At 42.3% G+C, this 25771-nt stretch overlaps 1 protein-coding gene across 1 annotated transcript; it reads right to left on the bottom strand.

The window, feature by feature from the left end:
* Nucleotides 1–2025: 2025 nt before the first annotated feature.
* Nucleotides 2026–13534, bottom strand: fgf4 (fibroblast growth factor 4 (heparin secretory transforming protein 1, Kaposi sarcoma oncogene)). Its single transcript, NM_001142822.1, has 3 exons — nucleotides 13237–13534; nucleotides 5393–5496; nucleotides 2026–2202 (listed from the first exon to the last, which is right to left on the bottom strand). The coding sequence occupies exons 1-3, from the start codon at nucleotides 13532–13534 to the stop codon at nucleotides 2026–2028; spliced, it is 579 nt and encodes a 192-aa protein (NP_001136294.1).
* Nucleotides 13535–25771: the final 12237 nt, after the last annotated feature.

Here is a 25771-nt window from a genome sequence, read left to right as displayed (position 1 = left end):
TCCTGCTTTACCCAAGTGCATCCTACCCAGCTTCTGAAAGGCACAGTGCTATCTATGTGCAGAAACGCAGACTAAAGCATGGATGTACTCGTACTCGTAACTACGCCAACATGAACTCCAGTTCTCAATACACAGACAATTTCTTCCTCTCCTTATTATGTCTCACATAGTTGCTTCTTTCTGTCTCTGATTTTCATCCTCATTTTCAGAAGTTTGGCAAGACAATTAGCCGCCGTCACAGGCGTCGTCGGCCATGGCAAGAGGATCCGATGGTGGCTTTTTAAGGCAAGAGGACTGTTAAGTGCCAGACCCTGCCAGCGTGGAAGGGGTTACTCCTTGGAGCCATCGCAAAGATTGACTGTGAAGAAGTTCATAGTTCAGCAGTGACAGATCTAAAAACAGATTTGCGGAGTCCTCCTGTGGCACGGCTCCTTTTTTTACTGAAGGAAAACTGACACTGCCCCCTGTTCAGCAGTAAAGCAGAGCGGTAAGGGGATGGGTGTATTGATAGCTTTAGCCCAGCACTTGTTTATTCCCTTCTCATTTAAGGGAAAGCTAAAGCTAAAGTTAAAAAAAAAAGAAAAAAAAGAAAGTCCTATAAAATAAAAAGCATGTTGTAACAATCTAATATGCATATCTGAATGGGTAAAATTTTTAGGGGAAATATACCATGAAGAGCGTACCTAGATATGTTTGCTGTTAGTATAGTATAGAGGGCATATCATATTCCATGCACAGAACATTACTGCTCTGTGTAGCTGCATTTTTATCTGTGTAGTAAGAGCAGCCATGTTGCTTGCCTCCACTGAGGCAACAACAGCAAAAGGATTTATTTTTATAGGAATCGCACAGGCTGCTTAGGGGGTTATGTAGTATAAGGTACTAAGTTTGCCCAGGAGCAGTAACTCATAGCAACCAATCAGAAGGTAGCATTTAGTAGTCACCTATGTAAAAGCAAACATCTAATTGGTTGCTATGGGTTACTGCATCTGGACAGAACATTGCCCTCTCCTGTATATGCATATTTAGGGTGGTACAACATGCTACTCACGTTAGCAAATTTGTATTTCTTTAACTCAGCACAAATACTAACTTATTATGTGTGTGCAGTTGTAAACAGAGTATAACGATTAGCCCAGTGTCAGACTGGCCAGTCGGGAGATCAGGGAATCTCCTGCTGGCCCCATCAGCTCTTAGGGCTCTGGCACACGGGGGAGATTAGTCGCCCGCGAACAGGGAGTTAATCGCGGTCGACTAATCTCCCCCGTGTGCCAGAGCCCTTAGGGTGAAGACACACAGAGCTACTAGTAGCAGCTATTACAGACAATGCTGACCATTTACTGATAATTTTCTCTACGTGTGTTTTAGCAGAGGCAATTCTCAGTATTGTCTATGGTGTTTAGTAGCCATGGAAAAGTAGCTGCTACTAGTAGCTCTGTGTGTCTTCACCCTTATTCCTACCATAGTGGTACATTTAAAGAGGCATATTTATTATTGTGTATAAGCCAACATCACCGGTGATGTTGTCCATAGCAACCAGTCAGATTCTTTCTTTTGTTTCATAACTTGTTTGTGACTTATAAGCTCAAATTCAATTGCCAATTCGTTGCTATGGGCAACATCTCCAGTGTTGTCGGCTTACACACTATAAGAAATATGCCCCTCAATACCCAAGTGTGTATATACTGGGGCCGTAGATGACTAGCAGCTCAACAGTGATATGATGACGTTTGCTGTGGCAGCTCACAGTACATTGCATAGCAACACATTGTAGGCTTGAACAGCAACCAAAGAATTCATAAACATTAAACAAAACTCAAACTCAAGTGTTGCTGCGCCAAAAAAAAAAAAAATAGGAATAAAATATAAGAGAAAAAAAATGAAAAAAAAAATAGCTATAAATAAACCTTTTTTCCTGATCCATATATACAAAGTTAAATAATTAATTTAAATATGTTACATCAGCTCTTTGCATTTAGACTGTCATGAAAGTGCAGCAGTTTGTACTCCCAGCATTGCGGCGGCTCATATCCGGGGCAAGAAATGGGTCAGTGTCATTGTCGGAGAAACTCTGTTCCCTTTTTTTGTCCTTCCATTTTTGCTCAGAGCGATGTACATGCCGGGGTATTTCCTCGATTCGTAGGCGTTGTAGTTGTTGGGCAGAAGGGTCTCTTTGAATTTGCATTCGTCATTGAAATGTCTCTGGAAAAAACAAGATGTATTTGTTTCATGCAGCCAGGGGAATGGAAAATAGAGAATATATCTCTATTCATGACAATGAAAAACTTGGTTTTCCCCAGTCCTTATCGGCGGGTTTTAATGATGGCTAAACCGACACCAGGGAACTTCCTACAACAAAGGAAAAGGTATGGGACGTGTTATCTAGAGTGTTTGGGACCTGGGGTTGTCTAAATAAGGGGTCTTTTCATAATTTGGATCTCCATACCCTTAAGGTGCCCATACACGGGCCGATTCTAGCTGCCGATATCAGTCCCTTAGCAGCTTATCGGCCCATGGATGGGCACTAATGAAGGGCATGTCCGACCGACATCTGAAATCGGCCAGATCTCGATTGGGCAGGTTTGAAAATTAGTCGGATCGGGGAGCGCTTTGGCTTGTTGATGCTGTCCCCTAACCGACAGACACCTATACCAGGGGTCGGGAACCTTTTTGGCTGAGAGAGCCATAAACACCACATATTTTAAAATGTAATTTCGTGAGAGCCATACAATATGTTTGGCTGTGGGGCAAGGTAGGGTGGGTGCCAAGGATGCCGGATGCAATGCGGAGGAGGGCGTGGCCTGCGCTCGGCAGATAGAAGACGCGTTTTAAGGCTTAGAACACGTGTTCTATCCGCTGGGCACAGGGGCAAGGTAGGTTGGGTGCCAAGGATGCCGGATGCGATGCGGAGAAGGGCGTAGCCTGCGCTCGGCGGATAGAAGACGTGTTCTAAGGCATAGAACACGTCATCTATCCGCCAAGTGCAGGCCACGCCCCCCCCCCATTATTTTTTTAAATTAAAGATTTGGCAGAGAGCCAGATGCAGCCATCAAAAGAGCCACATCTGGCTCCCGAGCCATAGGTTCCCTACCCCTGACCTATACCCATCAGTCTAATTCAATAAGAATTAGCCCGATATCACCCACCCATATGTGGGGTTGTTGGGAGAAGATCTCCCTAAGCAAGCGGATCTTAGCGTGCATGGCCACCTTTAGTCTACTAGAATATCATATGAAGTCTATGGAGATGGTCTTCCCGTAATTCTGAGCTTTCTGGATAACAGGTTTAAGGATAATGAATCCCATACCTGTATTATAAAAGGATTTGGCACATTATTTATCCTGCAATGATACGTTTCTAAAAAATGGATATGGAACACTGGGATGCTATGTGCATTCGGTAGGCCTTAGCTGTTGCACTGGTGAGAATGATTTTTTACTAATCACATCTAGACCATTCTGATCAGTGTTTTTGGACCTGTTAAACTGATCAGTAGCCTCTTTGGTCCTAAGCAAAAATTGGTGGATCAGGTATGTCCCAGTCTGTTCTGTAAGGGCTCTGGCACACGGGGAGATTAGTCGCCTGCGACAAATCTCCATGTTCGCGATTTCGCGCCACCGCGTATTTACATTTTCGCCGGTGGGATGACATTTCGGGGGAGATTAGTCGCCCGTGAACAGGGAGATTTGTCGTGGGTGACTAATCTCCCCGTGTGCCAGAGCCCTAAAACTGAACATGCCCAAAAGATAACATATTCCCTGTGAGCTTATAATGGTTAAACTGGCTATACACGTACCAGTAACACTTTTTGTATGATTTTTGCTTGGGATACAGTCCCGACTGCCGACCAATATCTGTATAACATATAGCTATGAGTCTGTTTGTCAGTCGGGCAAAGTTCAGAAACCATTGAGTCAAATACTGATCGGTGTATGGCTACCGCAAATGATCCTGGTTATGACTGCAGTTCCCAACAGTTGTAGTGGCTTTTGTATCATGGAATAGGTAAATATGACACAACTTACCCACTGTTGGAACTAGTAAGAAAAAGTGGGACCAGAAACACTCATTAAAGAGATACTAACACCTGAAATTAAACTGTTTTTAAATCTATCATAACATTGGCTTCCGTGTTGCCCTAAAAGTATTTCCTGAAGTTTTTCTATTACCTATGAGATCCCCCTAGGGTTACCACCTTTAGCGGTGACTATCTCCGGGCAGGGGGGCGGGACATAACATCACTGGGTAGAACAATGACAGCATGTGACTGGGACTGTGACATTGCAGGGATTGGCCTATCACCACATCAGTCTGAGAGATTCCAGCCCAGTTTTCCAAATTAGGGAAACCAGGCAGGTAGTTTTGAGCCGGACTGCCCTTCTGCAAACTGGAAGGTTTTCCCCCAAAATTTCTCTATGGGAGCGCGGCCATATTTGTGCAGCAGGAGCCCGTTAGCATTAGAAGCTGTAAGTGACAGGTTGCGAAGCTGGGTCGGACTGGAGGGTGTGGGGGCCTCCTCACCCCTCCAAGGGTTTGGGGATGGGCGTGGGGGCCATTGGGTTTTTCCCGGTGCCCCGTTGGCCCAGTCCAACCCTGTTGAAAAGGGACACTCAGGTTTAACAGTTACTTATAAAAGCAGCCCTATAATTGAAAAATGATCCTATAGGTAACTTTTTATGTACATTAATATTTTAAATATACATATTTTCATGTTAGTATCACTTTAATCCTATGGCACACACAGCGTCGTCCAGCGGTTCCAGCAGCAGCCAGTGTAGCTTGATCCTCAGATTCACAAATAGGAATGGCTTTGTAACACCTGAGGATGTTGGCAGTTCACAACATGACAATAATTGCTGCTATACACGCCGTCAACATACACCATAGACCAATATGGGCCCCTAGGTTCAAAGGCAAATTTTCCAACTTTCAGTGTTTGAAGTGGTTTGGCAGAAAGAAAATTCTATTATTCTACTTAAATCCCAGTTAGACAGTGGGAATACCAAGATTAAGGCGCAATGCAGCAACACACTGCGCATTTGTATGGACACTTATCTGTAGCAGGTGAACTGATTTACAATGATATTCTTATTATTACATAGGATATATGGATCACAATGGGATATATTTGTGAGCGAGAGCTGAAAACACTGGTAGAGTTGACATGAATTTTTCAGCCCGGGGGGTCTGCAGCAGGACTCATGTAACTCTGTACAGGAGAAGGAATTAATTAAATGTCCTTGCGAGCAATGCAGAGAATGACATACATGTGAATGCACGCTATCCATAGCTCTCTGCACTTCCACTGTATATTTACTAGCAGAACGCCAGTTACACTTAGCAGTGTGCTATACAGAGTACAAGTATATTTATATATTTAGTTAATACTTACTGATCCATACAGCTTCCCCTTTGCATTCATAGCGACAAACATGGCACTTTTAACGCCGTACAAACTCACAACTCCCACTTCCACTGGGGAAATCTCCAGTAAACCTAGAAAGAAAATATGTATATTAGGGTAGGCATGGGTATCCATGGCACTTGTTGTCATGGGTGAATTTTGGCTTGGGAATGCTAATTCCCCCCCCCCCCCCCAAACCAATACCATTTATGTATCCTGCCATATGTTCCAGGGTATTATTTATCAAACTGGCACTACATTTATACTGCAAGGCTTTATGGGAGATATTTGACATGTAATCATATACTGCATAGATCCTGCCACGAGTTCTGGGGTATTGTACAGGTATGGGACCTTTTAAACAGAATGCTCGGGACCTGGGGTTTTCCAGATAAGGGATCTTATTTTCCACTAAATAAGTCTGCTAAAAATCACTTAAATATTGAATAAACCCTGTAGGATTGTTTTCCCTCCAATAAGGATTAATTCTATCTTAGTTGGGATCAAGTACAGGTACTGTTTTATTATTACAGAGAAAAGGGAATCATTTAACCATTAAATAAACACAATTGGGCTGTTCTGCCCCAATAAGGGGTAATTATATCTTAGTTGGGATCAAGTACAGGTACTGTTTTATTATTACAGAGAAAAGGGAATCATTTAACCATTAAATAAACACAATTGGGCTGTTCTGCCCCAATAAGGGGTAATTATATCTTAGTTGGGATCAAGTACAGGTACTGTTTTATTATTACAGAGAAAAGGGAATCATTTAACCATTAAATAAACCCAATAGGGCTGTTCTGCCCCCAATAAGGGGTAATTATATCTTAGTTGGGATCAAGTACAGGTACTGTTTTATTATTACAGAGAAAAGGGAATCATTTAACCATTAAATAAACCCAATAGGGCTGTTCTGCCCCCAATAAGGGGTAATTATATCTTAGTTGGGATCAAGTACAGGTACTGTTTTATTATTACAGAGAAAAGGGAATCATTTAACCATTAAATAAACACAATTGGGCTGTTCTGCCCCAATAAGGGGTAATTATATCTTAGTTGGGATCAAGTACAGGTACTGTTTTATTATTACAGAGAAAAGGGAATCATTTAACCATTAAATAAACCCAATAGGACTGTTCTGCCCCCAATAAGTGGTAATTATATCTTAGTTGGGATCAAGTACAGGTACTGTTTTATTATTACAGAGAAAAGGGAATCATTTAACCATGAAATAAACCCAATAGGGCTGTTCTGCCCCAATAAGGGGTAATTATATCTTAGTTGGGATCAAGTACAGGTACTGTTTTATTATTACAGAGAAAAGGGAATCATTTAACCATTAAATAAATCCAATAGGGCTGTTCTGCCCCAATAAGGGGTAATTATATCTTAGTTGGGATCAAGTACAGGTACTGTTTTATTATTACAGAGAAAAGGGAATCATTTACCCATTAAATAAACCCAATAGGATTGTTCTGCCCCCAATAAGGGGTAATTATATCTTAGTTGGGATCAAGTACAGGTACTGTTTTATTATTACAGAGAAAAGGGAATTATTTACCTATTAAATAAACCCAATAGGATTGTTCTGCCCCCAATAAGGGGTAATTATATCTTAGTTGGGATCAAGTACAGGTACTGTTTTATTATTACAGAGAAAAGGGAATCATTTAACCATTAAATAAACCCAATAGGGCTGTTCTGCCCCCAATAAGGGGTAATTAAATCTTAGTTGGGATCAAGTACAGGTACTGTTTTATTATTACAGAGAAAAGGGAATCATTTACCCATTAAATAAACCCAATAGGATTGTTCTGCCCCCAATAAGGGGTAATTATATCTTAGTTGGGATCAAGTACAGGTACTGTTTTATTATTACAGAGAAAAGGGAATCATTTAACCATTAAATAAACCCAATAGGATTGTTCTGCCCCCAATAAGGGGTAATTATATCTTAGTTGGGATCAAGTACAGGTACTGTTTTATTATTACAGAGAAAAGGGAATCATTTAACCATTAAATAAACCCAATAGGGCTGTTCTGCCCCAATAAGGGGTAATTATATCTTAGTTGGGATCAAGTACAGGTACTGTTTTATTATTACAGAGAAAAAGGAAATCGTTTTTAACTTTTCTGGATAATGGGTTTCTGAATAAGGGATCCCATACCTGTACATGGAACTGGGCCCCGGGAGACTATGAAGGAATCTGTGCAGAAAATGTCTATAATTCCCAGCATATCACATGGCAGCCAAAGGTTGTTGATGTTGTAGTTAAACTACATCTGGAGGGTGCAGGTTTGTAGCTGCGCTAGACACAAACTCTAGCAGTTCATGCATCAATGGGCATCTATGTAATCTTTCATGTTGTGTGATAAAAGGACTTCCCGTGCTCCGCTGAATGCCAGCCCCTTGTTTTTGTTTGATGCTTTTCTTTGTATACTTAAAAGCGGGAGTATGGACACTTCTAGCTTATTTCAACCCCATTACTGCAGGATACTATCGCAGCGCTGGGGTTAATAAGGGGTTCAACTGATGGCTGCATTAAGCAGCTGGAAATGTGATGAACTGTACTACCTGACAGCATCTGTACTAGCCTTAGTTATTGCTTGGCCCGGGAATGAGTAGCTGTAACTACTACTTTAGGAATGAGTAGCATAACTACTACTTTAGGAATGAATAGCTGTAACTACTACTTTAGGAATGAGTAGCTGTAACTACTACTTTAGGAACGAGTAGCTGTAACTACTACTTTAGGAATGAGTAGCTGTAACTACTACTTTAGGAATGAGTAGCTGTAACTACTACTTTAGGAATGAGTAGCTGTAACTACTACTTTAGGAATGAGTAGCTGTAAGTACTACTTTAGGAATGAGTAGCTGTAAGTACTACTTTAGGAATGAGTAGCTGTAACTACTACTTTAGGAATGAGTAGCTGTAACTACTACTTTAGGAATGAGTAGCTGTAACTACTACTTTAGGAATGAGTAGCTGTAACTACTACTTTAGGAATGAGTAGCTGTAACTACTACTTTAGGAATGAGTAGCTGTAACTACTACTTTAGGAATGAGTAGCTGTAACTACTACTTTAGGAATGAGTAGCTGTAACTACTACTTTTGGAATGAGTAGCTGTAACTACTACTTTAGGAATGAGTAGCTGTAACTACTACTTTAGGAATGAATAGCTGTAACTACTACTTTAGGAATGAGTAGCTCTAACTACTACTTTAGGAATGAATAGCTGTAATTACTACTTTAGGAATGAGTAGCTGTAACTACTACTTTAGGAATGAATAGCTGTAACTACTACTTTAGGAATGAGTAGCTGTAACTACTACTTTAGGAATGAGTAGCATAACTACTACTTTAGGAATGAGTAGCTGTAACTACTACTTTAGGAATGAGTAGCTGTAATTACTACTTTAGGAATGAGTAGCTGTAATTACTACTTTAGGAATGAGTAGCTGTAACTACTACTTTAGGAATGAGTAGCTGTAACTACTACTTTAGGAATGAGTAGCTGTAATTACTACTTTAGGAATGAGTAGCTGTAACTACTACTTTAGGAATGAGTAGCTGTAACTACTACTTTAGGAATGAGTAGCATAACTACTACTTTAGGAATGAGTAGCTGTAACTACTACTTTAGGAATGAGTAGCTGTAACTACTACTTTAGGAATGAGTAGCTGTAACTACTACTTTAGGAATGAGTAGCTGTAACTACTACTTTAGGAATGAGTAGCTGTAACTACTACTTTTGGAATGAGTAGCATAACTACTACTTTAGCAACCAAGGGCTGGAAGGGGATGTTGGGAGTTGGAGTTAAACAACAGCTGAAGGATACAGGATGGACAGAGTTGATATTCAGTCTTGCCTTACAAACCACCTACTCCCTAAGCTGAAGTCCCTTTCCCCTGGCACTATATTACCTTACTATACACCGTATGCCACAATTACAGCCCCTTACAGTGCAGTTGCCAATACCGACCAATTAACAATTAGTTTGATACAGTCTGAAAGCAAAGACCCAATTGATGGCTATGTGTAAATTCATTTAATCTATATAAATGCCCCAGTATCCCACAATTCCATTCCTTTCTCTGACTCTATTTTACTCACATTATATCACAATTACAGCCCTTTCCCCGGCAAAGCTTGCCTTATAATACATTTTTACATAAGCACTTCTTGCTATTGCACTTGCGTCAGGGGTCAAAGTTGCCTCTACCAAGAAAAGAGATACATCTATCGGGCACAGTGGTGTTGATATAGAGTTGATATAGAGAATGGTACTTCCACAAATAGATAGCTCTGGAATGCACCATTGTATTCTGTAGGTTACATTCATCCTGCCCCAAGAATCAATAGGGACACATATAAATCCCAGAAAATGCATTCAATTCATTTGTTTTATGTGTTTTTTACAACTAAACAACAATAAACCATCTTGCTTTGGGCACTTTGGCATGATGCATGTACAGTCCGACTTTGGCATTTGTCATCAGTCCTAAATCCTATTGTTGCTTTGAGTTTCAAGTGCTTCTGAGGCTCATGGGGTTAAGACGCACGCAGATGGACACTGCTGCCAGATATCCTTTCTTAACCTCTTGGAGCAGCCAGACCTGCTAACCCTTTCTCTAAGGGGGTATATAGGACATTAGTCCTTAGGAACTTCAAGAGTACTTGCTCTTGCTTTGGTGTTGCTTTACCTCTTTATTATCTTTGCTGCTTTTCATAAGAAGTGTACTAGAAATGCACAAAAAGGGCCATTTTGTACAAAATAAAAGCATAGTCCTCAGTATGGGATCTATTATCTAGAATGCTTAAGGGCATGGGGTTTTCTGTATAAGAGATCATTCCATGATTTGGATCATCACACCTCCCCAAAACAATACCAGTAAATTTTAGCAAGCAGGATGGAGATATTGTACATGAAGTTGGCACTGTATTTATTCTGCCATGTGTTCTGGGGTATTATACATGGAATTGGCACTGTATTTATCCTGCTGTGGGTTCTGGGGTATTATACATGGAATTGGCACTGTATTTATCCTGCCGTGTGTTCTGGGGTATTATACATGGAATTGGCACTGTATTTATTCTGCCATGTGTTCTGGGGTATTATACATGGAATTGGCACTGTATTTATCCTGCTGTGGGTTCTGGGGTATTATACATGGAATTGGCACTGTATTTATCCTGCCGTGTGTTCTGGGGTATTATACATGGAATTGGCACTGTATTTATTCTGCCATGTGTTCTGGGGTATTATACATGGAATTGGCACTGTATTTATCCTGCTGTGTGTTCTGGGGTATTATACATATAATTGGCACTGTATTTATCCTGCTTTGGGTTCTGGGGTATTATATATGGAACTGGCACTGTATTTATCCTGCTGTGTGTTCTGGGGTATTAAACATGGAATTGGCACTGTATTTATCCTGCTGTGTGTTCTGGGGTATTATATATGGAATTGGCACTGTATTTATCCTACTGTGGGTTCTGGGGTATTATACATGGAATTAGCACTGTATTTATCCTGCTGTGTGTTCTGGGGTATTATACATGGAATTGGCACTGTATTTATCCTGCTGTGTGTTTTGGGGTATTATACATAGAATTGGCACTGTATTTATCCTACTGTGTGTTCTGGGGTATTATACATAGAATTGGCACTGTATTTATCCTACTGTGGGTTCTGGGGTATTATATATGGAATTGGCACTGTATTTATCCTGCCGTGTGTTCTGGGGTATTATACATGGAATTGGCACTGTATTTATCCTGCTGTGTGTTCTGGGGTATTATACATAGAATTGGCACTGTATTTATCCTGCTGCGGGTTCTGGGGTATTATACATGGAATTGGCACTGTATTTATCCTGCCGTGTGTTCTGGGGTATTATACATGGAATTGGCACTGTATTTATCCTGCTGTGTGTTCTGGGGTATTATACATAGAATTGGCACTGTATTTATCCTGCTGCGGGTTCTGGGGTATTATACATGGAACTGGCACTGTATTTATCCTGCTGTGTGTTCTGGGGTATTAAACATGGAATTGGCACTGTATTTATCCTGCCATGTGTTCTGGGGTATTATACATGGAATTGGCACTGTATTTATCCTGGCGTGTGTTCTGGGGTATTATACATGGAATTGGCACTGTATTTATCCTGCTGTGTGTTCTGGGGTATTATACATGGAATTGGCACTGTATTTATCCTGCTGTGGGTTCTGGGGTATTATACATGGAATTGGCACTGTATTTATCCTGCTGTGTGTTCTGGGGTATTATACATGGAATTGGCACTGTATTTATCCTGCTGTGTGTTCTGGGGTATTATACATGGAATTGGCACTGTATTTATCCTACTGTTTGTTCTGGGGTATTATACATGGAATTGGCACTGTATTTATCCTGCTGTGGGTTCTGGGGTATTATACATGGAATTGGCACTGTATTTATCCTGCTGTGTGATCTGGGGTATTATACATGGAATTGGCACTGTATTTATCCTACTGTGGGTTCTGGGGTATTATACATGGAATTGGCACTGTATTTATCCTGCTGTGTGATCTGGGGTATTATACATGGAATTGGCACTGTATTTATCCTGCTGTGTGTTCTGGGGTATTATACATGGAATTGGCACTGTATTTATCCTGCTGTGTGATCTGGGGTATTATACATGGAATTGGCACTGTATTTATCCTGCTGTGTGTTCTGGGGTATTATACATGGAATTGGCACTGTATTTATCCTGCTGTGGGTTCTGGGGTATTATACATGGAATTGGCACTGTATTTATCCTGCTGTGTGTTCTGGGGTATTATACATGGAATTGGCACTGTATTTATCCTGCTGTGTGTTCTGGGGTATTATACACTGAACTGGCCATGGGATACTATAAAGGAATCTATGTGGAAAATGTGCTTAAAAAGCCTCTCAAAACACAAAAATCACCTTACACCAATGCATATCTATAAAACATTTCAAAACCCCAACAGGATTATTAGCCACCAATGTGGATTTACACAGCTTAGTTACTATCAGGAACAAGTAAAACATAAGAAATTGCATTCCTGTATTTGGGATATTTCTGGAGAACAGGTTTATGGATAATATTTATGTTAAATTATTTCAGAGCTTGGACAAACTCATCCTAAATAGTGAAATTTAGGGTAAAAACCGTATAGGACATTTAATCTCTTTTTCTAGCAGTATAAATCCCAGGGTGTTAATCACTGCTCCTTAATCTGTCATTAGTTCCCGCCGAGTTATCCAAATGAATATCGTAGCCCTGAAATCCCTCTCTTTAAAATAGAAGCATTATTGTACAGACAAGAAAGGACTGCAGCTTCCCTGACACTAATCCAGCAGCGGCGACACATGCCCTTGGCTTGCCAAGCATAACTGGCTCCCCACGACGGGTCGCTTCCCTGTCACAACTTTATTTTCCACATTAAACGCAGCTTGATTTGTTTTTTTTTTACAGATGAATTTCGGGCGTCAGAAGAAGATCACTCACTCGGGCAACAATGGGCAGCAGAGAAAAGGTTAAAAAATATGCCGGTTATTAATGAAAGGACACGCCAAGGCAGCCACGTGTGAAATTACATATACTATTCGGCTAAGATTTCCGAGCTATAGATTGATCATTCCATGAAAATGAATGGCATATTAAAATGAGCGGCTCGTTAGGAAATTGCCGGGGTAAGCTGACCTTCCTGTTGCAGGCAATGTCACTATTTCTCCATTAATATGACCTATGTTTGAGCAAAATAATGTAACAGGGGGAAAGAAAAAAAATCAATACTTACTGTATCGATTTTCATTGTGCATGCCATTTATCCTTCCGTCCGGTAAAACCTGGATATGAAACCCGATGCCCACGTTGCAGTAGAGACGTCGCAGCCTCTTGATGCCCAGCAAATAGTCACTTTCCCGGCTCATATCCCTTTTTTCCCCTGGGATCCTAGCCATGGACCTGGAAAAGAGGGTCTCCCATCGCCGTTCCAGGGTGTCATTCCTCAGGGAAGAAGAGAGCGGCAAGCCCTGCACCACAACGGCAGCCATTCCCAGCAGCAGGATTGGCACCAGGGCCGATGGAACAGTCATCCTGATCAACGTGGGCACACGTGGTTTAAGGAGTCAATTGCTCTAAAAATACCTCCAACTCCAACTCCACTTATACTTAGATCAAAGTAAGCAACTGCTTAGCTCCCAAAGGAGGTGTGGTTTGCTCTCTTAGCTTGCATGGAGACTTCTCTAAAAGGGGCTTGACTCAAGGAAAGTTTATTCGAACTTGATCTCAACTTGTCGTTAACTTGCCGTGGACTTGTCTGAAGTGTTGATCTTCCCCAACAGCTCAGCCATAGCACTTTACCCCTGTCCACGATATTTATATCCATCTGCTTCCTACCTATTACATCACCAGCTCCTGCTCATCTCCAAGCTGTCAGCCCAGACACCACACTGTGTACACCGAAAGAATGAAGAGGAGTGTTTGGGGATCACTATTGCACGACCCTCGCACAAATGCCAGGCTTTTCAGCCGGCTACAGATAGCCCTCCTTGCAGGTTGCCCCCCTCCATGCACACCCTGCACGCTTTGCCCTGCACAGATTCACTTTATAAAAAGAAACACTATCCTCTGAGATATTTATCTAGAGAAATAAACGTTTCTCAAACAGCAAAGTGAAACTAAGAAGGAGAACTGTCCAAAAGTTTTTATCCAAGAAAATATGTGCAGTTGTTTTGAAAACTGTAGTCAGTATTGCATCTTAAATGAATAGAAACTAATTAAATGACTACTTTGTTTTGTAATATATATATATAACTAAAATGCACAATGGGGCTGTTATGAAAGGGTTACATTGGAAGACCTCGGGAAACTCGTTCAGGAAGGAGAAACTTTCCAAAAAGTGTGTTTTAACAACAACAACAACAATATCAGGTTATTGTTAAGCTGCAAACCTCAGACTGAATCCACAAGTAGCCACTTCCACAGAGAGCTGGAACGAGCGTGCCTGCCCTGGGGATAGCTACTGGCCTGTGTATAGGTGTGAAAACCTGGGGGCTGCCCCCAGCCTTAGCAAACACAGCATTCAGATTTCTAGCTGTGCAATCCACAATGCCCGGTGCTGCAGCCCCTGCTTTTTACTGCTTTGATACTTCTTCCTCCACTTTTTATTCCCCCCACCCCAAACTCCTCTCCCAGTTTTATAATATGTCCTACACCTATTTACCTTGTGCCACGCCAGTTACTCTTAAAAGAGATCTAAGGTAATTGTGAAATACCTTCTAAAAACAGGTGGGATATTTTGGTTTTTGGCCAGTAAAATACTCCTCTCTCATATTTATGTATTCATTTCTTGACCAGCATTTTTACAGAATGCTAAAGAACACATCATTCTAATACAGGGTTGGACTGGGGTGTTTGGGGCCACTGGGGCTACCACCTAGGGGCCCCACATGCCCTCAAGGGCCCCCACCCCAGTTGTAAACTACTCCACAAGGGCTGAAGCCCACCGGGTTTTTTCTTGAAGTCCTGCCAGTCCAACCCTGTCCTAATAAAGTTTAAGCTGCAGGAAGGGCTGGGGGACTACAGCGGAACCTGTGATTGGGCCCCCCAGTTCCTCAGACCCCCCACACCCATAATGTCCTCTGTTGGTAGTTACACCACTGTGTCTAAGGGCTTATTTATAAACCTTCAGGTGCTCTAAAAAGGATGCAGTGGAGAGCACATATTTGCCCAATTCATATTTGCAGTTGCAGTGTGGTTGCAATTACTCTGGCATTATGGGTAAAAAAATGCATTATGAGTGAAAAGCATAGTGATTTGTGTCCGAAATTGGGTATAGCTCAGTGGAGGACCAACCTTTAGTCAGGGCCCCCTTAGCCCATAGCAAGTTTACAGGTACAGAAAAACACTGGCTATCAGCCATAGTTCCGATAATATATAAATATATATTAAATATATTTCCGATAAAACATCAGATAGGTTTTCACCCCAAATATTTCCTAATTGATCTTTAAGATGGACTTCTAGGAGTATCTAGGGGAGCAAATAGCAATTCTCTCCAAATTTACCCCTAACTGTACTTCAGTTTGACCCCCCCCCCCCCCAAGGGGTGAGCCAGTAGTTTATTACCACTGGTACAGAAGCAGCAATACTGTAAAGCTATCAGTCCAGTATATATACTGAATTGCGCAAATATGTGCTCTCCATTGCATCCTTTTTAGAGCACCTGAAATGCTTTGCTTTGTAGGGCATTGATGGCAGCTAATGACTAAGGGATCATAACTGGCTATGATTGTGCAAATTCTTCTTGTGTGGGTCTCCTAGGGCCCACCGAAGAATGCAATTAGATATAGATAGTGCCAAATGGTATAGGATTTTATGTAGGCCAAATTCTTGGCTTGGACCCTCCTGGAGATCCACTGGTACTTTGGTAGGTCTGACGGGAAGATTTCAGCTATTGATTTGGGCCCTTTAGACCAATTCAGCAGTTTATTTGCCAGTGTATGGGCACCCCCCAACCTACATCTGGCCCAGAATTTGCCAGCTTTAGATCGGGCAGGTTTGAATTTCTGTTGGAAGGAGTCCGCATTGGCTCATTGATACAGTCCTCAATTCGATTGTGCCTATGCATTCTGTTTCAATGCAATTGTTTGGCCCTCGATAGAATTAACCTGATATTGCCCACCTTAGGTGGGAACATCGGGAAAAGATCTGCTCCTTTGGTGACCTCACGAAATGAGCGGATAGCAAAATGTATGGCCACTTTACTGCAGAACTGATTGAGTAACATTTGTTTTTGGACTATTTACCTCTCTGGCAATGGGCCCCCTGCTGCTAAGTGTCCAGAAGCAGCGCTAACAAATATCCTGCTACTGTGCAAGGTGAAGTGTGATCACTCCGGTGTCACAGTGATAAACCAATAGGTTAGCGAGGTGACGAATAGCTTTTATAATCAGCAGCTCTAATCACGTATCACCCAAGGAGATAAATACCGGCTGCAGTGAGATATACAGCAGCTCTCTGAAAATTAATAAACAAGTAGCAAATATTGACCCAATGCAGATATCATTGCTTAATAATGGCATCATGTACTGATCAGCCTTAAGCAATAATTATCAGCTGCCCCAGGACTGGGATATGTGCTCGTCAGCATCCAGGCTGCACATTTAAAAAAGAGATATGCATTTTTACAGGTATCTTCTTATCTTCTATTTATTTTTCTTTTAGGTAAACGCTAACGTCATAACCAGCTAAGCACATCGTACGCTGCTCGTTTGCACACAAACGCGAGTCGAGGCTGCTGTAGTCATTGGTTAAGGTAAAGCAAAAGATTTTCCATTTATGATCGATAGGTTTGATATTTCCTGTCATGGAACATGTATAAGCGCAAACACGCACATTGTTAGGTTCTCCTAAGCTGGGTTGACCTGTAAGTACTTCAACTAAAGCCCCACTGGCTGAACAGACAGGCCCAGTACAAGGGAGAACATCACTTGTTACATAATTTAATATTCCCATTGGGCTTTTAGTCTTCACCCCAATGAGCAATTGGGTAAATGCCCCCTCCCCTGTACCCGAGAGGTGGACTTGTGATATGTGTGGGAGGTGCAGATGTTTTTGTACATGGGAAAGCAACAGAAAGTGCTGGAATGGAGCACAAAGAGCTGCAGCCAAAGGTGCATTCAGTATGGGCGGTACATGGGCAGTATGGGCGGGACATGGGCATCCTGTGGCATACCTTTATCCCTGCTTCTTATTCAGGAGATGCATGGAAGGAGAGCCAGGGTTAGAAAAGGGCTTCAGGCTCCTGTTACAGGTATTGAATCAATTATCCCAAAAACCCATTATCCAGAAAGCTCTGCGTTACGGGAAGGTCATCTCCCAGTACCTTGTACTTGAACCCAACTAAGATATATGTAAACCTTGTTGGAGTTAAAACAGTCCTGTTGGGTTTAATTCATGTTGTAGTTATTTTTTAGTAGCCTTAAAGTATGAAGATCCAAATGACAAAAAGACTCCTTATCTAGAAGACCTCTGGGCCCGAGCATTCTGGACAAAGGGTCCCATACCTGACTGAAATCGGCCAAATCTCGATCGGGCAGGTTTGAAAAATAGTCGGAAACCAACGGGCGTCTATACCCGTTGTTCTAATTCGATCATTTGGCCTCAGGGCCAAACAACTGAATTAGCCCAATATTGCCCACCCGTAGGTGGGGATATCGGTAGAAGACCCGCTTGCTTGGCGACCTCGCCAAGCTAATAGATCTTAGCGTGTATGGCCACCTTTAGTTTCAGATTGTTGTATTTAAATGTACGATATCCAAACATCTGAACAAGACTAAAATCTGAATCGAGGCCCTAGGTGGGTAAGCAATCAAATCACAACGGAGAGACAGGCCGTTAGGGCAGGGACCTCATTAATGAGTCCTCAATCTGACGGGGAAATCAAACCTGCCCCGATTTTGAGCCAGATTTTAGTTGGGTAAGCCCATCGGAGGGCCCCATATACAAGCAGATAAGCTGTTAAATTGTAGTTAAAGGGCCCGAATCAGCACGTATGGTCACCTTTAGTAACTAGTGGTGCATCCAAGCCTGTACTTACTTACAGTTTTTTTAGTTATTTCATTTGAGGAGCTCTCCAGTTTGCAGTTTCAGTAGCTATTTGGTTGCTAGGGTCCTAGATATATTAGCAACCAGGGAGCGGTCTGGATAAGAGACTGGATATAAATAGGAGAGGACCTGACAATAACACCGTAGCCTGACAGAACAATAGGTTTTTCACTGCCGGGGTAAGTGACCCCCATTTAAAAACTGCAAAAAGTCTGAAGGAAATGGCAAATAATTCAAAAACTATAACAAATAAATAATGAAGACCAATTGAACTTAAAGGGGAACTACCCCTTTAATAATATCACTGTGGAACGATACAATATAGTTATATTATTACAGCTGTGAAACCATAGGCGCAATATAATTTCCTGAACAACACAACTTAATGAATATCGTGCTCTATATATTTAGCATTTACCGTATCTCTCTCCGTGACGTAAGTGGGATTTGCTACCTGTCATCTGTTTGTTTGGTAATTGTCCCAACTTGCATTTGTAAGGACAAACCTCCTTTGTTGGGAATCTAAAAGCAGCCATACATATGCATGTCCGCACATGAGAGGGATCATTACAATAATTGATTAGATTTACGCACTTTAGTGTGGGATCTACGAACGTGTTACAGCTCTGTAATTTGTCTAATTAACGGCGTAACAATCGAGCTGGCCAAAGTGAGTATTACAGAGGGGTAAGAGAATCTGCAGCAGAGAGTGAAGACTTTTCAGTACAAAGGCATGAAACAGAAACCCATATCTTTTATTGTCATTATAATGCTGCTGTAAAAAGTGCAAGCTTAAAGGCACAGCCACTTATTTGCTCTGCAGACATTAATGCGACTGCTGATGGACTGATATATTTGGTCTGGAAAGTCAGATGAATAAAGACAGACCTAATTTTACTGCTTCTACTCTTGCAAGAAGAACAATAAAATAGTATAGTTTCTACTTTGATTTTTGTGTGATTTCCTCACAACACCATAGAGTACAAATGCCATTGTCTGTCCATGTAGCTGGGGAAAGTTGTAGCATACTGCACGCTGTTTTAATACTCCCAGTCAGCTTTACTAGTGTAAATACTTATAATAAATTTATATGTGTCTATGGGAGGTCGTCTAAGCAGAGCAGCTTTTCTAGCTATGAAGATTGTGTGAAAACTAATTTATAACAAACTCACCTCTTCACTGTGCAAGCAGGATAGGGACTAGGGGACTGGGGCTGTGGGATAGCAGGTATAGTAGGGAGAGATGGTGCCTATAGTAGCAGTGGGGGGATAATAGCCTCTGGGAAGGGACTGGGGCTGTGGGATAGCAGGTATAGTAGGGAGAGATGGTGCCTATAGTAGCAGTGGGGGGATAATAGCCTCTGGGAAGGGACTGGGGCTGTGGGATAGCAGGTATAGTAGGGAGAGATGGTGCCTATAGTAGCAGTGGGGGGATAATAGCCTCTGGGAAGGGACTGGGGCTGTGGGATAGCAGGTATAGTAGGGAGAGATGGTGCCTATAGTAGCAGTGGGGGGATAATAGCCTCTGGGAAGGGACTGGGGCTGTGGGATAGCAGGTATAGTAGGCAGAGATGGTGCCTATAGTAGCAGTGGGGGGATAATAGCCTCTGGGAAGGGACTGGGGCTGTGGGATAGCAGGTATAGTAGGGAGAGATGGTGCCTATAGTAGCAGTGGGGGGATAATAGCCTCTGGGAAGGGACTGGGACTGTGGGATAGCAGGTATAGTAGGGAGAGATGGTGCCTATAGTAGCAGTGGGGGGATAATAGCCTCTGGGAAGGGACTGGGGCTGTGGGATAACAGGTATAGTGTAGTGTAGTGCCTATAGTAGCAGTGGGATAATATATTACAGACCCCTAGACAGGTCTGGTATTAGGGAAGTGGCACAGGAGGAGATTTGTTGTTCGCAGGAAATCTGCCCTATACGTTGGGACACAAATCTATCCCCTTAACTAACATTTGGATGGGCCCATGTAACACACTTGACATATAACAATCCTGTTCTATTGCAGGAAAATGCCTTCTTCCCCTTTTTTGACTGGATCACATCATATTTTATGTGTGGCAATCCCCATGTTACTTGGAGGGAAGATATATTTAGGAGACTTGGTGCCCAGTGAGTAGCGCACATTTCCCACAGGTGACAAATCCCTCATGAGGTGTGAGAGATTAAAGTGCTAAGGATATCTATTGTTGTATATATATATATATATATGTATGCATCCCTTCTACTGACAGCCAAAGCTTGGTGGAGGATGCAGGGACTTGTAGATTGGACAACCCTAATTTATGTAACTCACCCCCTTCTTGCATTGCCCGGGGTCCCTCGTTTCTCCCTCTTGCCCAGCCCCTTGCAGATACCGAGACAATCTATATAGAGAGCAAGCCTGTTCCCTCATGATTTGATAGGACATTGATGTAATGCATGTGACACGTCTCCCTCCTGCACACGATGAGACTGTGGGCCCAGTAACTAGGCTAGATTAGACATAGGAATGCACCTTTGATCTTCCATTGATTGCTAAGGAAGGGGTGAGATCAATTACTTGGCCATTTAAAAGTATCACTTGAAGAAAACGTGAAGTCTTTTTTATGTTTTAATTTCTCCTAGTCAAAGCAAACAAGAAGGACTCCCCCCCTCTTTATTTTGTTTTCCAGGAGCCCACTATGGGCAGACTTTCTCACGTTCACGTTTGGGTGATTCTCTATTAAGAGACGGCACAGAACCCGGGAGAAGGGGCTGGTCAGGAATGCAGTGAGCACTGGGGGGCTGAACCCCAAAGAGCTTTTAGTGTGACCAAGCGGCCCTGTCTCTTGGGTCGGCTGCTTTCCCAAGTGCACACAAACCAGGGCTTTCTCTGGCCGCTCTATTTGATCTCTGTGTGCCCTTATGGGCCCTTGTTCACTTGCAGTTGTAAGCGCCTGCCCTGATAAAAACCTTATTATCTCCCTCCGTGTAGTGATGACACATGTTGGAGGCAGTGGAGTATAACAGGGTATGGGAACAATGGTGTTTGGCTTCTATTAAAGACACTAATAACAGAATGCCTTTAAAGACCCAAAGAAAAGCATATCAAAGGAGGTAAATGCCATTTTTTTTTGTAATGCATATGGAGGTTTCTTCAGCAGCTGTTTGACATTCTTCGACTCTTAGACAGAATATCACAAAGCCATTTTCGTACAATACCATTGTTCATAGGCGGCTGTTCTATTTCAGGGTGGAAAACCTTTGATTTTAGGTTTTTATTCGAGACATTCTCATCACGAGCATTTATGTCAGGTGTACAGATAAATAACATTCCGAGGCAAACGGAGAACCGAGGGTTTCTCTATTGTTTGGATTCAAGATTTCTCCTTTCAATATCTTTTTAAAAATAGAGACCACTTTTTGGTGAGGGATTAAAAACAAAGGGGAGTTTGCATGCATTTGGTTTAGGCAATCGTGCTGTTCATAAGAGGAGCATGTATATCTTATATTGCTTTTGTGTGTAAGTGATGGAAACACAACCACACCATGGACCCCGTAGACTCCAGGACGTACTTCTCCCATGAAAAAAGCAAATGAAAAGGTCAGAAGAACTGTGGAGGCTGGGGCAGAGCCAACCGTATTATCCGTATTTTATAGAGAGTTTTCTAAAATGGACATATTTTTATATACTATATTCCCTCACCACTGGAGCTTACACTCTAACACCCCTATAGGGGCATAACTACAGAGGAAGCAGACCCTGTGGTTGCAGGCGGGCCCAAGAGTTGAGGAGGCCCTAATTAATAAGCAATCTCAATACATCTTGGTACAGGTATGGGACCCATTAACCAGAATTCTCGGGACCTGGGGTTTTCCGGATAAGGGGTCTTTCCATAATTTGGATCCCCTACCATAAGTCTTCTAATAAAATTACATAAACAGTAATTAAACCCAATAGGATTGTTTTGTCTCCAATAAGGATTAATTATATCTTAGTTGGGACCAAGTGCAGGTACTGTTTTATTATTACAGAGAAAAGGGAATCATTTAACCATTAAATAAACCCAATAGGGCTGTTCTGCCCCAATAAGGGGTAATTATATCTTAGTTTGGATCAAGTACAGGTACTGTTTTATTATTACAGAGAAAAGGGAATCATTTAACCATTAAATAAACCCAATAGGATTGTTCTGCCCCCAATAAGAGGTAATTATATCTTAGTTGGGATCAAGTACAGGTACTGTTTTATTATTACAGAGAAAAGGGAATCATTTAACCATTAAATAAACCCAATAGGGCTGTTCTGCCCCAATAAGGGGTAATTATATCTTAGTTGGGATCAAGTACAGGTACTGTTTTATTATTACAGAGAAAAGGGAATCATTTAACCATTAAATAAACCCAATAGGGCTGTTCTGCCCCCAATAAGGGGTAATTATATCTTAGTTGGGATCAAGTACAGGTACTGTTTTATTATTACAGAGAAAAGGGAATCATTTAACCATTAAATAAACCCAATAGGGCTGTTCTGCCCCCAATAAGGGGTAATTATATCTTAGTTGGGATCAAGTACAGGTACTGTTTTATTATTACAGAGAAAAGGGAATCATTTAACCATGAAATAAACCCAATAGGGCTGTTCTGCCCCCAATAAGGGGTAATTATATCTTAGTTGGGATCAAGTACAGGTACTGTTTTATTATTACAGAGAAAAGGGAATCATTTAACCATGAAATAAACCCAATAGGGCTGTTCTGCCCCCAATAAGGGGTAATTATATCTTAGTTGGGATCAAGTACAGGTACTGTTTTATTATTACAGAGAAAAGGGAATCATTTAACCATGAAATAAACCCAATAGGGCTGTTCTGCCCCCAATAAGGGGTAATTATATCTTAGTTGGGATCAGGTAGAGGTACTGTTTTTTTATTACAGAGAAAATATATAATATATAATATTTTTTTTTAAATAGGGTCTATGGGAGATGGCCTTTCCATAATTCAGTACTTTCTGGATAATGGGCTTCTGGATAAGGGATCCCATACCTGTACCGCCAGATTTTTACATGTGTAAATCTTAAAAAATAACATTAAAAAAAATGTGAAAATGGGCCCCATAGTCTTAAAGGGCCAGCAACTCATATGTGCTACCCAATGAACACATTATTTACTGGAGAGACCTTTGGCTTATTTTACTCAGTTTTAGACCATGTTGCTGTGCAAATAGTATGGAAAGGAACATCCATATGGGAAAGCCGTTATATTTGTCATGGGAACAATCTCCATAATCTCTGAGCAGTCAGAACACAGAATTAGAACTTTGCAGAAAGGAGGAAAAGTCCAGACCTTGGAAAATAAATGACAGCCTGGGGTTGTATCGCATTCTATGTATTTATATATCTGTAATCTAAAGCAAGTAATGTATATGTATATCCATTTGTTGCTCGTGCTTCGCTGGAGATGGGAATAAAACCCTTTGGGAGTAACGCTGAGCCCGTGGTGTATTTATGTCTTGTCCGATTAGAGACACTTTTTATTCATTTTTGTAGCTGCCGAGAGCTGGGCCCGGCCATGTGCTGCCTTTGAAGGGAGCGCCGTGCATTCCCCCCGGGAGCCAGCGTATAACATCATTTGGGGTGTGCCGGGTCAAGCGACTCCAGTTTCTGTTTTCTGGCAGCACGAGTGTCTTGTGAGGAATAAGGATATCTTTGGCGAGATCCATGGGATTAAAAGAGAAGCAGATTCAGAGACTGTAAATCTTTCTGAAATGCACTTACGTAAGTAACATCCAAAATATTTCACCTATGGCCGTTTCAAATCCTTTCACCGCAGATATCTTATCCCTTATGTATATAATGCAGCGGTCGGGCAGTCTAACGACTCCGGCTTCTGCTAACGGAATATTACCTGTGGCGTCTATGGATCGGGCCAGTATAATATCTTCATCTGGGTGATACCAGTAATAGGGCGTCTCTACCAAGTCCCTTGTTTCCAGGGCCGCCATCAGAATCACAGGGCCCCTCACAACAAAATTTTCTGGGCCCCCCTCCCACATGGCCCCTCCTCCAATGGCCCCTCCAATCAGTACAAAGGACACACAGACATAAAAAGTATCAGGGCCCCACCTACACAGTGCCCCCCTAACGCTATGCTGGCCAGGGCCCCCCATACACCATGCCCCCAATTGCCCCCATACACAGTGCCACTACTTGCCCCCTGAAGACAGTGCCCCCAAAGGCAGTACCCCCAATTTCCCCCATACACAGTGCCCCCAATTGCTCCGAAGACAGGGCCCTCCTGAAGATTGTCTTCTTTGGCTTTGGCGGCTTCTTCTCCTTTGGCAGCGGCTTCTTCTCATTTGGCGGCGACGTCTTCTCCATCGGCGGCAGCTCCAGTCTGTGGCATCTTACAGCAGTCCCTCGGAATGTAGGCCAACATGGTGAGCACCACATCAACAAGCAAATGTTCTCCTCGCCACAATGCCATTTCTAAACTTACCCCATCTATCTGCCTGATTTTGGGCCAGGTAGGTTGAGGGCCCCACACACAGCCCCATAACTGCCATAGGCAGCTTTTATCGGCCCATTTTTGGCCACTTTAAGTCCCTTGTATTATGGTTAAAAGTAACAACAAATACGCAAACATCTATATTCATAAACCTTTATGCCAATCCCATAGGGGATCATTTAGAAACACAAGTGCAGCGCGCTAAGTGCAATTTCAGACATAAATCGTGATGCTATTTACCCACAATGAGCCAAATTATATAACATTTATGAGGCCAATTAGACCGTTCCCCTGGTAGTTATAAGGCCACTATCAAACATTGCATGAGAAAATCTTATAGATGAGACCACGTATCATATTTTATTTAAACATCTTTAAAAAAGTGCTTCCCTTTCCCATAAAAACAGGAGGATACAAGGAAGGGCCCCTTCTTACTGTTGACACTGTGCTACCAATAAGTAGTAAAATAGAAGTAGTGGGGTATCACCCAATCACAGTGCTGGATTCAAAAGTTCCAAAGGGTAATAAGGGCAAACTTCTACACTAATTCTATTGCTGCTCAGCAGTGTATCAATTAATGTATCAAATTGTTTAGAAGGTCAGTGGTGTGGTTTACTACTGGGAAACTGGAGGAAAAAAAAAACAAGACTAGTGACCCCTACAACAAGGCCCAGACTGGCAATCTGTGGGTCTGGCAAATGCCAGGGGGGCTGTAAGGTGCCACAGACAGTCACTATTTATTGGGCTGGGGGGGCTGTTTGTGCCTCTGGGTACTGGGAATGCCAGGGGGGCTGTAAGGTGCCACAGACAGTCACTATTTATTGGGCTGGGGGGGCTGTTTGTGCCTCTGGGTACTGGGAATGCCAGGGGGGCTGTAAGGTGCCACAGACACTCACTATTTATTGGGCTGGGGGGGCTGTTTGTGCCTCTGGGTACTGGGAATGCCAGGGGGGCTGTAAGGTGCCACAGACACTCACTATTTATTGGGCTGGGGGGGCTGTTTGTGCCTCTGGGTACTGGGAATGCCAGGGGGGCTGTAAGGTGCCACAGACACTCACTATTTATTGGGCTGGGGGGGCTGTTTGTGCCTCTGGGTACTGGGAATGCCAGGGGGGCTGTAAGGTGCCACAGACAGTCCACTATTTATTGGGCTGGGGGGCTGTTTGTGCCTCTGGGTACTGGGAATGCCAGGGGGGCTGTAAGGTGCCACAGACAGTCACTATTTATTGGGCTGGGGGGGCTGTTTGTGC

The sequence above is a fragment of the Xenopus tropicalis genome, chromosome 4 (genome assembly GCF_000004195.4).
Source record: "Xenopus tropicalis strain Nigerian chromosome 4, UCB_Xtro_10.0, whole genome shotgun sequence".
NCBI lineage: Eukaryota > Metazoa > Chordata > Amphibia > Anura > Pipidae > Xenopus > Xenopus tropicalis.
The sequence above is the reverse complement of the archived record's forward strand: the minus strand, read 5'-3'. Positions and strand labels throughout refer to the sequence as shown.

Coding starts and splice junctions, on each gene's coding strand:
- fgf4 (NM_001142822.1), bottom strand. CDS start 13,534: ATGACTGTTCCATCGGCCCTGGTGCCAATCCTGCTGCTGGGAATGGCT. Junction 5,497..13,236: donor GCACAATGAAAATCGATACA/GTAAGTATTGAT, acceptor TTTTCTTTCTAG/GTTTACTGGAGATTTCCCCA. Junction 2,203..5,392: donor AGGGGAAGCTGTATGGATCA/GTAAGTATTAAC, acceptor TGTTTTTTCCAG/AGACATTTCAATGACGAATG.